Source organism: Pangasianodon hypophthalmus, chromosome 20 (genome assembly GCF_027358585.1).
Source record: "Pangasianodon hypophthalmus isolate fPanHyp1 chromosome 20, fPanHyp1.pri, whole genome shotgun sequence".
NCBI classification, from domain to species: Eukaryota; Metazoa; Chordata; class Actinopteri; order Siluriformes; family Pangasiidae; genus Pangasianodon; species Pangasianodon hypophthalmus.
The window spans coordinates 17,048,676-17,060,053 of record NC_069729.1 but is presented as its reverse complement, the minus strand read 5'-3'; the positions used below and the strand labels follow the sequence as shown (position 1 = coordinate 17,060,053).

At 40.3% G+C, this 11,378-nt stretch overlaps 2 protein-coding genes across 4 annotated transcripts in view; both read right to left on the bottom strand.

Moving 5' to 3' along the window:
- Nucleotides 1-77: 77 nt before the first annotated feature.
- On the bottom strand, nucleotides 78-1,981 carry LOC113537900 (protein ATP6V1FNB). The gene is made up of 2 exons (XM_026932592.3): nucleotides 597-1,981; nucleotides 78-481 (listed from the first exon to the last, which is right to left on the bottom strand). The coding sequence occupies exons 1-2, from the start codon at nucleotides 1,000-1,002 to the stop codon at nucleotides 363-365; spliced, it is 525 nt and encodes a 174-aa protein (XP_026788393.1). The 5' UTR covers nucleotides 1,003-1,981; the 3' UTR covers nucleotides 78-362.
- Nucleotides 1,982-2,024: 43 nt separating this feature from the next.
- Nucleotides 2,025-11,378, bottom strand: part of LOC113537897 (filamin-B) — a 69,203-nt gene continuing 59,849 nt past the window's right edge. For 2 of the 3 annotated variants that reach the window (XM_026932588.3, XM_026932589.3), the window contains 8 exons: nucleotides 10,337-10,603; nucleotides 9,853-9,990; nucleotides 9,662-9,777; nucleotides 7,159-7,291; nucleotides 6,723-6,899; nucleotides 4,868-5,086; nucleotides 3,981-4,184; nucleotides 2,025-3,177 (listed from right to left, as the gene is read on the bottom strand). In XM_026932588.3, coding sequence (XP_026788389.3) covers nucleotides 2,990-3,177; nucleotides 3,981-4,184; nucleotides 4,868-5,086; nucleotides 6,723-6,899; nucleotides 7,159-7,291; nucleotides 9,662-9,777; nucleotides 9,853-9,990; nucleotides 10,337-10,603 — 1,442 coding nt within the window. In that variant the 3' untranslated portion in view covers nucleotides 2,025-2,989. Of the gene's footprint in view, nucleotides 3,178-3,980; nucleotides 4,185-4,867; nucleotides 5,087-6,722; nucleotides 6,900-7,158; nucleotides 7,292-9,661; nucleotides 9,778-9,852; nucleotides 9,991-10,336; nucleotides 10,604-10,653; nucleotides 11,149-11,378 lie in introns of those variants that run through there. The other variant, XM_053227206.1, reaches the window with a different exon arrangement.

The following is an 11,378-nucleotide window of genomic DNA, read 5'->3' as shown; positions in this document are numbered from 1 at the left end:
CAAAGGTGATGCAAGTTAATTATAAACTAGAACAATCCAGGTGTTTGTTTAGTGGTTGCTAGGGAACAGTGTGTTGGTTTTCAAAGTTCTTGCTTTCACCTCCAATTAATTTAATCCCCACTTGATGGCATGTGAATGATTCCTTTACAGAGAACTTGAAGAAAAAAAAAGTGTTTTGTTATAATACATCAGGATCAATAGTTCTTAGCCACACTTAGACTTTGTAATGTAATCCAGCTAATTTTCTAACATTTTGCAGCATAATTAAGTACAAATTCTTGGTATTTAGTAGACATTATGTGGAAAATTCATTTCTGTGGCAATTATCTTCATAGAGTGATCCAGTCTTTTTGGAAAGTTGGTCACCCAAGGTGATCTGTTGCAGAGGGACTATTAAAGATACCGTTCCTGGCATAGAAAGTGCTCCTGACAACTGCTGATCTTCCATTAACTGGTGATTTGTATTCATGCCCATAATCACCTGTAAACACAGTTAAATAACAATTCTGCAATTTGAAATTGAGGTTTAGGTTTTAACAAGGAAAAATACATTCATCATGATTACAAGACAAAAGCAGTCTCAAAGACTTCATTACCTAATCTCCATCCATATTCCCATGAGGACAATAGCGGGTAGTCAAACCTTTCTTCAGGCATCTTCTGTATGCGCATCTTCAGGTATTGGCTGCGTCCTTTGCCCTCTATGGATAAACCATTATAAAGAGTCTCTTTGGATTGAGGACTGACTGGTCGCATCAGAGGAGCTTCACTGAGAGCACGCTGAAGCACTGGGGCTTCCTTCTTCTTCTCTGGAGCTTTTACTACAGGGGGCAGCGTGACTTTAGGGGCAGTCGTCGGATTCACGGGCTTGGATTTGCGTGAGGCGAATCTGATCGGATAGTCCTTGCCATATTTCATCTTCCAGTTGAGCCGTGTGTACGCCTCCTTCATAATCAGCTCCCGGTAGCTGTTTTGGTTCTGGGTTGTCAGGAAGGTCCTCATTCTCAGGCTGGAGTTAATGTGCACTGGTCCGAGTCTCTCACTCTGGTTAAAGGGAAACCCAAGAGCAGTTTGTCATTCGTGCTTCACCTATGGTCGCCCAATCAGAGGCCTGATCTTCAGCAGGACAGGGTAAACTGCGCATGCACAAAAGTGCAACAAAAAAAAGTGCTGACAGAAAAACAAAGGAGATGCATGCAGACCCCGAGTGCAGCAATGGAGACTCCGCTAGTTCATATTCATTTCCTTTGCACGGAGAGGAAGTATAAAGAGCTAGAAAAGTGACAAAATAAAAGCAAAAATGTTTGGGAGTCATGGAGAATAGTTCTCCTTTGTTTTTTTGCAGATGCAGTTCTCACATTAGGCCAAATGATGGCAGTGGCATTCTCTAAAGGTCACAGCTTAATGTATCCTATTCAGTCCAGGCTTCAAAAACAGAGCATGAATAAAAATCTTAATACACCAAAATGAGAGGGAAGGAAAACTGCTCCTGATTGACGTGGATCAGAAAATAGCACACTTCAGCGAGGAAGCACATTACATGTAATTGAGATCTGCCTGAATGGAAGGTTTGTGCTCCACATGCCAATTTAAATTATAACTGCATAGTGGGTGTTGCAGGGAAACAGACTCGTAGCACAGGACAGACAAAGGTTTCTATATTTAGCCTTGCACAGCATAGCACAATCCTAAAGCAAGCTTACCTCATGTCTCTAGGCTCGGGTTCCTGCCAACTGAAGAGGAAATTTTTAGCTAAAAATGATTAATGAGCGAAGATTTGAAACTACATGCATGCTGATGTGAAATATAATCAGGGTTTTTTTTCCCAGGGAAAAGCCAGACAGAAGGGTCAAGGTGGCCTCTCGGTTGCAGCTGGAAGTCTACATTCATCACACACCAACAATGGCGCTTGAAGAGTCACCTAAGAAATTGTTGCTGGTCGCCTGTGGATACAAGAGCAGTGTTAAGGTTGCACGATTAATCACGTCACTTTATTGCGTAATCAGTTGTGCACCACACAAGACAACCTTTTTTCAATCTTTATTCCAGTTTGTTTTAAATTTCCAAATGTACATCATTTCACATTAAGGCACCCTGGACTATACAATGGAGTACTATAATAGCATAGCCCTTTCTGCTTTTAAAACATTAAGAAAAATACTTTATTACCTTATCAAAACTAGTTAGATAAGACAAATACCAGTATACATGAAAAGACCCTTGTAAATCTGTCACTGTAACTGCTAGGAGGTGAATTATCTCCAATATCCTCCATGAAAGTCAGAAAGAATACTGCGTGTTTTGGGGAGTGTACATTTCAATTTAAATGCTTTGTAAAAATGTGTGCTAAAAGAACATTGTACAAATGCTGCAATTCCAAAACAAAGAAAAAAGATGGACTACATGCATTTTTCATGCGCTTTCCAATCACTTCGCTATTCACATATTACCCAGCTATTATAAATTGAATACAGTTTGGATATGATTACGATGCATCTATTCTCTAATGGAGTGAATTACAGATGAAAGAAAAATGGAAAGCCTGTTGAAGTGGTTCAAGTTGATAACTTGAGCAACTATGGAGCCTCGTTTGATTCGTGAACATGTAAACAATCGCAGTAGTCCAGGTTATGCAGCAGGTACGAGAATCAAAAATGACAGTAATGGAAATACAATGCGAGTCAGACAGACAAAATAGCATCAGTAGTAAATAAGATTTCAAAGGAATTGAGACTCTTCAAACTGACACCTGAATCCAACATCTACTTTTGCAAATCTGGTTTTGTACCCCTGGAAGTTGTTGAAAAACTCGTCAGTGGTTTAAAAAAAAAACAATCACAAAAGATTTGCAACTTAAGCACAACAGTCCACACATCACATGTACAAAATACAAAATCAAGTGCAAGTTTGTCATCGATATGGGGCGTAATTTAAGTGTTATGGTTTGGCCGTTTTCTATTGCTCCCACGATGGTTTATTTGCGTCAGATTTAAGGCACAGTGATATGGAATGGTGAGCCCGGGATGTGTTCCTCGCCCCATTTCACCGCCAGAACATAGTTTCCACGCTCCTTCAGGACGTAGCTGACATTGTACTGCATGCTGCCCATGTGCTTCACCATGATCTCCTCGCATGGGGTCTGAGGTCCGAGAACTCCTACCAGAAGCATGTTTTTACCTAACACACACAACAACACACACATTTAATAATTTAAGATTTAATGCTACATCAAATGTAATACAATAGCTAATTTTCTATAAAATACAAGGGTATAAGCAGAAGAGAAAAAAATGCAAAGTATCGTCTCTATAATGTCACTCATGTCTAATCTCTCTAATCATTTGTAGATCCATCATTTGCTTTTGTAACTCCCTCCAATCTCTCTATAACCATCTGAGCAACCTGGTATCATACACTGCATTCTTCCATTCAGGTCTGGAGACTAAGTATTTCTCTGGTGATTTTTCTGTTCTGTTCTGCCTTATTATAGGATACATCCATATTTCAACAGCTTGGAATTCTTACAATTTTTTTGCAGATAAATAATAAGAGTGGTACATTTCCCTGTTCCCTTAATAGTAGTTTCAGTTTAACATCCCTGCCAAAAAAATGGGAAATGATGGACAAAAACAACCCCAGATTAAAAATAGCCCACAAAGCCTAAAACCAAGGACCACGTAAAAAGTGATTTCTTTTTTCTGGATATTTTTTTTTTTAAGTATCCAGAGACACTTTCAATGCTCTTCCAGGGAATCATGAAATACAACATGGAAATATGAGTGAATAGGTTTGTAAAACTGCAAGCAAGAGGCTTAACTCATAACCAGAAAAGGTATGGCCATCAGTGAGGAAACAAAACTTGGCCATCAGTAAGGAAACAAAACTTTCTGGTTCAGAACAATCTGTATTATTAAACATGCCTTTAAAGCAAAGCTATTTGACATAAAGAGTCATAAGAAAGTCTCTGCATTGTTGCTCACCCGCTTTGCTGCAGTCCACAGAGAAGCTGGCTTTCTGGCCCACGTAGGCCTTGCTGAGACCTGGGCCTCGACTGGTCACTTTGCTGGCATCAGAGGCAGCCCTGGGCATGGCGTTGGAGGAGTTGGCACTGATCGCCCTGACAGCAGGATCCACCATCAGTGTGGAGGTCTCACTGGCGTTGGTCACGTTCACAAGCCGGGGGCCTGAAGAGGGAGAAATGTGATGTGTGCTTCATAAATAATGAACTGTGTATATATATATATATATATATATATATATATATATATATATATATATATATATATATATATATATATATATATATATATATATATATATATATATATATACACACACACACACAGTAAAGATGCAATGCACCAGGCTGCAGGACAAACTATCCTTTTCTTCTATAAACTCATGCAGCAGTTTCAACACTAAAGGGAACCGAACACTAACGACAAAGCGAGCCTTACAGGAAGCAACTGCCTCGGCATTAGAGTTAAAGCGGCCAAGAATTCAAGGAGCCTTTTTGATGAGATATGATAGGATACGATACATTGCAAGATTCAGTACTGTGCTACTGTTTTAATTTTTCACTGGGACACTAGCACAGAGAAGACAGAAGTGGGAGATGAGGAGGAAGAGAAAAAAAACAGTGCTAAATAAAAAATTGTTATTTTTTTAATTACTAAATAGTACATTAGTAATAAAAAAAGATGTTTTATATGCTTACAGAGAGATGCTCACTGAATGTTTTTTTTGCCTGATACTATTCTGAATCTGTGCAGCCAGAAATATCATCATATCATAAATAATGAAATTGGTGGTATAACTGTGTATCTGTGAAACTGTGGACATGTCTAATCTCTAGTCTTGTCCATACCGGTGACTTTGGCCTTGAAAGGACTGCCTGTGATGTGATTAGGGCCACCGTATTTGATGCTGATCAGGTAATTTCCAGGAGCCAGTGGTGTGTAGTGCACTCTGAAGCCCTCGGGACACTCCTGGCACTCGAGCTTCACTTTTGAAGGCCCTTCAACTGTCACTGCCAGGGAGCCTGGTCCTGCTTTGCTGGTGTTGATGGTGAACTCGGATTGGTTGCCTGGGTAAAGCAGCGATTCAGCACAATAATGCACAATAATGTACAATAATGCCACAACCAGGCTAGTAAATAATAGGCAAGGCATGAAAACTTTTATATATACATTGTTTACTGAGCCAGATAATGCCAAACCTACATCATGATAAACAGCAGGAGCATAAAAGTGTAGATGGAAGCATAAATCCTAAGAAATAGAAAAAAACTGATAATCAGCTAAGCCCAGCCGTATTCCTCCAACGTCGTATTCCAGAGCAACGAAAAGCCATATCTCTGAGCCTTTATTTCCACTGCTATGCTTATCGACGCAATTCTTAAGATCCACAAAGGAATCATTATTCTCCTTTTAGACACTTAACAGTGTAAACCATCACATAAATCAAACCCTTAACACAAAGAGCTGAGAGTTACAGACAGATGCTTCTCAGCCAGCAGGAGGCTTCGCCCGTGACTACAATTAGACCTGAGCAGTTATAAAAACTCTTACATTTGCTGTGGGGGGACACATTATAAATAAGTTAAGTAACCTGTTTGTTTAAATCATCGAGGTGAAGCCATGAGCAGTGTTCAAACAGATTTTATACGCTATCGGAGGTGGATAAATCAGTGGTCCAGGCACCTAGGACAAGCAGATTGTGTGTCCAGGCCACTAGTTTTTTTTTTTAAATATTCAGCAGACATAGGGACATCCTACAAAGCAACATTTTAACTACCTTGATGCTGTAACTACAGCGCACACTTCCAAATCCCGAAGCCTCAGAATGCGAGGACGGAACACCACAGATTATATCCGTTAATATAAACATTCGCCAAAGAAATTATTGTCAAGCGTGCAAACAAAAGATGCTGCAAAATCAGTCTGTATTAATGCACTTAACTAGCTAACTAGCTTGCCCACATTATATGTTAGCAATCACTTGTCAGCCTTGGCATTTAAGCTTCTGGGCAACTAAACCATGAGCCTGGGCAGCACACTGGAGCTTTTTCTTGCCCAGTGTGCTAAATAATGAGTTTATGATATGTCCACCCCTGAGTATCAATGAGGTTTTGCTATTATAATGTTATTTGGGGTTTTAAAAAATACACAGAAAAGCATCATAACCAGACTTGAATTCCTATTCCTTTAATCCTTGTAAAATTATATTATAAAGATAATACTACCTACACTAAATCTATATGTGGAATACAAAGTCTGTCCACACACACTGTAAAAGATTGCATGAGATGCTCAACAAGCCTGTTTGATTGTAACATAACGTCCTTTTTTTGGACAAAAAGTAATGAAATTCCAGCAGGCAGTCTTTTTTTTTTTTTTTTTTTTTAAACCTTACCCCATGATTTGTGAAGAACGTGTTATTTGGAGAACTGTGCAGATTTGAACTTAAAATTACAGTAAATTGGACCAAGTTAAATGTTTTTGAGAGCACATCTATGCTGCTGTCTCATGTCTCCAAAAACGTGTCATTTTTATTATTTTAATTCTCTTCAGCAACTGGAACCAAGTCTAAGTCTTGGGTAAGTAATTTTGGCCATCCATCAGCACAAAAAGAGCAGAAACTGGCATGAATGAAACATAAACATAGAAAACTCCAAGCAAAATGAGAGATACCCAGAAATAAATGTGTTCATGAACTGTTACCTGTAGTTCCTTTCTCTAGTCCAGCGCCGTAAGCAGTGACAAGTCCGGCGTCTCCGCCCTGTCCTGGCTCCCCAACTCTCACCTGGAACGGGCTGCCCGGGATGTGTGTGCCATTAAACTTCACGTCGATAGTGTGCACGCCGTTCTCCCGTGGGATAAACCGAATGGCGTACTTGTCTGGAGAAGGACCAGTAAAGCAGTTAAGGCAATATGAACCATTCTCAAGATGAGCTAACTAAAGAAACTGTCTGCCAGCAAGTGTGAAGAGAGAAATGGAAAAGACCACCAGGTCTCTGGCTCGTAAACAACAAAAACACGTTTTACTTGGCTGAATTTAGCTCTTTATGCTGTCAAGTTTCATTTTTCAAAAACAGCACGTCAAAATTTTCTGATGATTTCTTTATATTTTGTCTACTGACCCTTTTCTGAGTCTTACCTTGTTCCAGTTCGGAAACCACACAGTCCTCGAGAGCTCCGGAGGGACTGCGCACTTTGGCGTCGATGGCGCCCTGAGCACCGTTCAGACGCACAGCGAATGAAGCTGGCTGGTTTACCTTGAGGCCTGACTCCTGAAGCAGCAAACAGTGGAGACTCAATCATACCCCTCTACACCAAAGACTCACTGCATTATGGACTACGCAATTCTGAGCATTACATAAAAAAATCAAATTTACACAATTTTTCACTCATTCAGAAATGTGACCAATCAACCAAGACATGCTTGTTGTCTGATGTTTGCTTCTTTAGTTACTGGAGCTATGAACTTTTTGCACAATTTCTTTCCTTAAGTACAAATCTTCAAATCTGTGTGTGCAGTGCTCTGAGAAAACCCGTGGTATCTAAATGTGGCTAAAAACGTGGCTAAATTCTAGAAAATCCTTTCTAGAAAATTTGCTTTCCTTTAAGAAAACAAATATATTATCAAATTGATGTAAAATGTTATTTAGCCAACAGATCAAAACTGACTGAATTCTTCAGCGATTATTCAGCAATGTCACTGTGAACAGACATCAGCTGGGATAGGAAATGAGGCTTGTGTTTAAAAGTCACAAGCGATTTTTACCTCATTATGCTGATAAAGCAAGATAAAGTGAGAACTCATTTCCCATTGGAAACATTACTGCCAACATTGTAAAGAATTATGTTGATTTTTCCATAAGTAGATTAGGCTACAAATGGTAGTTATAACCATCTTTCAGTAGAAATGAAATAAAATGCTAGAACTTGTGATTGAAATGCATGCAAAAGAATAACATACTACAGTTCAGGAAAGCCTGTAGTTTTCAGAACTATATACACAGGGCACCACACACATGCTTCAGATGATTTTCTAAGGATTGGCAAAGAAGGAGTGAATTATCTTTTGCATAACTGCCTTCTTTGGAAGCCCAAAGAGCAGAATAAAGCCAAATTGCATCAAGAAAAAAAAGTGGCTCAGGCGGCACAGAGCTTAGCTACACACACACACAGTGATGGTCGTGGTGGTGTTTTTTTTTTTTGTTTGTTTTTTTTTTTTTGGGTTATCTTACATCACACTGTGTCCTAAACCAGCAACCAGCAAGTCTGAGTAACAATGCGGAAGATCTGGTTGCCACATAATTACATATAGCACAAGTGCAATATTGTACACGGACAAGTGCAATTTGTTTCCTGACAAATTCTTCCCTATTTATTATTACATCAGATTAAATTTTAAAATTTCCATATTGTCCACTATCTGTGTCAAATATGCAGCTGAATTTTCATCTAATATTTGTCTACGGCATCATTATAGTATACTATACTACCACATAGACCCCTCCCCTTACCATTACCTGATCTCACGACAGACCAGCTAAAGTTCAGGAGAAAGAGGTTCCACACTCTACAAGGTACTTTCAGGAAACACAGATGAACTACCAGATTTACTACACTACAGAAATCTGAAAATGAAAGCAAAGCTGCTACAAGCATGTGGCGCTCCTCTCTCTCACTGCTTTAGCCAGGTCTAGTGAGTTTTGCAGTTGTGTGTCTGTTAAAAGCCTTTAAATGAAACACAAGAGAAACACCTCAAGTCCCACACACACGTTTAGTGATGTCCAGCAGCTATCCAAAGAAGGGTCACCTTCCTACTGATTGCAATGTAATGAAATCAGGGATTATATAAAAAACATTTACTTCTTCCCCCTAAATGTCCATGTGGATAAACTCTTCATATGGAGCAGGAGAATTCATGTGGAGAAGGTTGAGACTAATGTTTGAAAACACCCTGAATTTATCTGTCTTCTCAAGCGCATAGTGATGGCTCATTACGATTTAGGGAGTGGTTGTTTAAATAAATAAACAAATACAAAAATTAGTTCACTTTACCGCTCAAAGTCATACGCTGTGTATAAAAACAGGGTGGAGCCCTGTTACTTCCTATATATATACACATTTTTGTCTAAATGAATTGAAAGACTTTCATAATAAATAATATATTAAATAATAAATTATTATATGCATTTCATAAAAAAAAAAATTCAACAGCTGACCAATCAGAATTGAGAATTCTACAATGAATTGGAATAAAACATGCTATAAGTGTAGTTATAAATGATTACAGATATTGCCTCCATTCTTTTTTTCCAAAAGAAACTTTTTCTCCTACCTCCTGCCTTTAAAACTGCACTGTATGCAAATGTAAGTTGTTTTCTAAAACAGCACATACCAGCTTGCCTTTTGGAGTTTCTGGCTCCATATTTGAAATGGGCATCTATGAACCACAGATAATTCCCCACTGTAATGATTTGCAGCCTAGTACTATGTATTAAATCCTGGATTTTGTCTCAGTTCTGTCTGTTCTGACAGTTTACCAAATCCTCTGTTTGAGATACAACTGCCTACAGCAGAGATTTTGACCCCTTTTCTTTGATAGCTGTGGACATGCCCCGGTGTGGCGATGTTTCCTCGTGTCTCACCTGAAGACTGGTAACAGTGAGGCGCCGGGCATCGTGTGGGGGCGCACACACGGGCACCAGGTAGGGGCTGTCGGGGATGTGCTGGTCGTTGAACTTCACGGACACCTCGTAGTCACCTGGAAAAACAGAGAGCCGTTAGCAAGGTTTCTGAGCTTAGCTCTGCATCACAATCATGGTGAAATTATACACACCAGGTTCCTGAGCCACATAAGAGACGCCGCACGATCCGTCCTTCCTGTCCTCGAAGGAGATTTCTGCACGACTGGGGCCTTCCACAGCGATGGACAGGCCTCCAGCACCCGCCTCACGTGTCCAGATACTGAACTCAGCTATAACATGGTGCACAAATGCATTCTTGCATGTAAAGACTTTTTTTTTTTTAATGGAAAATAGGCACTCATCTTACACATATACCATCAAGTACATCTTACTGATCTTCTGGAACAGTATAAGCCATCTGGAGTACTTCAGTATTGTTGCAGTATTTTATTTTTTGAGAATTTATTAACTACTTATTAACTATCCATTAACACAAAGGTTCTGTACCTAAGTTTCCAGACAAGACCAAGTTGTTAAGCTTGTTAAGTTTCAGTAGTTAAGTTGTTCACAGATTTGTAAACATCATGCCCTAACATCAATATTAAGATAAGTGAGATTTTTAGTTGATTTCTGTACCTGGCACACCGATCTCTGCCCTCTCCAGCCCAGGGCCACCTGCCTGCACTTTCTGGGCCCCTCCTTCTCCCAGAGGCCCCACGGTGAACTGGAAGGGGCTGCCTGGCACATGCTGCCCGCGGTACTTCACGCTCACCGTGTGCACGCCCATCTCATGTGGAACGAAGCGCACGCAGTAGGTGTGGTTGCCAACCGCCACAATCTCAGCAGGTTCGGTTGTGCCCGATGGGCTGGTGACCTGAGCGGAGAGGTCATGGGCGTCGATCTCTGGACAGCGCAAAACAAAAGAAGAGAGGTAGAACGATGAAGTGGTGATGAAGGATAACAAAACTCAGGAACTCAACCTCTAGGTAGAGCTGAAGTATCAAGAGCGGCATTTAACTCAGCAGCTTGGATGTCTACTCTTGTGGGAAGATTCTCGGAAACTCACACTGGCTTTGCAGGATGGATTTTGCAAGCAACATGGCATTACATTCCAAAAGAGGCTAATAGTACATGGTTATTCAGCGTGTGAACTAGCCATATGCTATTTTACATGCATGGTGACACTCATGCTGCAAACAATAGCAAGCGCTTTCTGCCAACCTCTTTGTCCTGCATGCCCAGCGCTTACAACGCACCCTCCAGCCCACAGGGCCTCGACAGGGATGCTGTGCCCATCCTGTTGAGCCTCACTGTGCGCACAGTGATGCTTCTGATGCTCAAGCACCGTGGAGAGTATGAGGGTTTTCCCCCAAGCCACAGAGAACAGTGAGAACGATACACTCCGCGAGAGAGGAGTTCCCGGGCCAGAGCCAGGAGAAACCACGTCACTGAAGAGACAAAGACACAGGCAGAAAAAGAGAAAGGAAACAAGTGAAGAAAGGTAAAGGACAGCCAAAAAAAAAAAGACAGCAATGAAACATCAAGAGTGGAAAAAAGATGAAAAGAGGAAAAAGAAATAGAAAAAAACACTACCTAGACAGAGTTTTCTGAACTAAATAAATAAGAAAAATCAAGGGGTATTTATTTCTTAAACTTGTCTACGGCTCCAGACTTACAG

Coding starts and splice junctions, on each gene's coding strand:
- LOC113537900 (XM_026932592.3), bottom strand. CDS start 1,002: ATGAGGACCTTCCTGACAACCCAGAACCAAAACAGCTACCGGGAGCTG. Junction 482..596: donor GGAATATGGATGGAGATTAG/GTAATGAAGTCT, acceptor CTGTGTTTACAG/GTGATTATGGGCATGAATAC.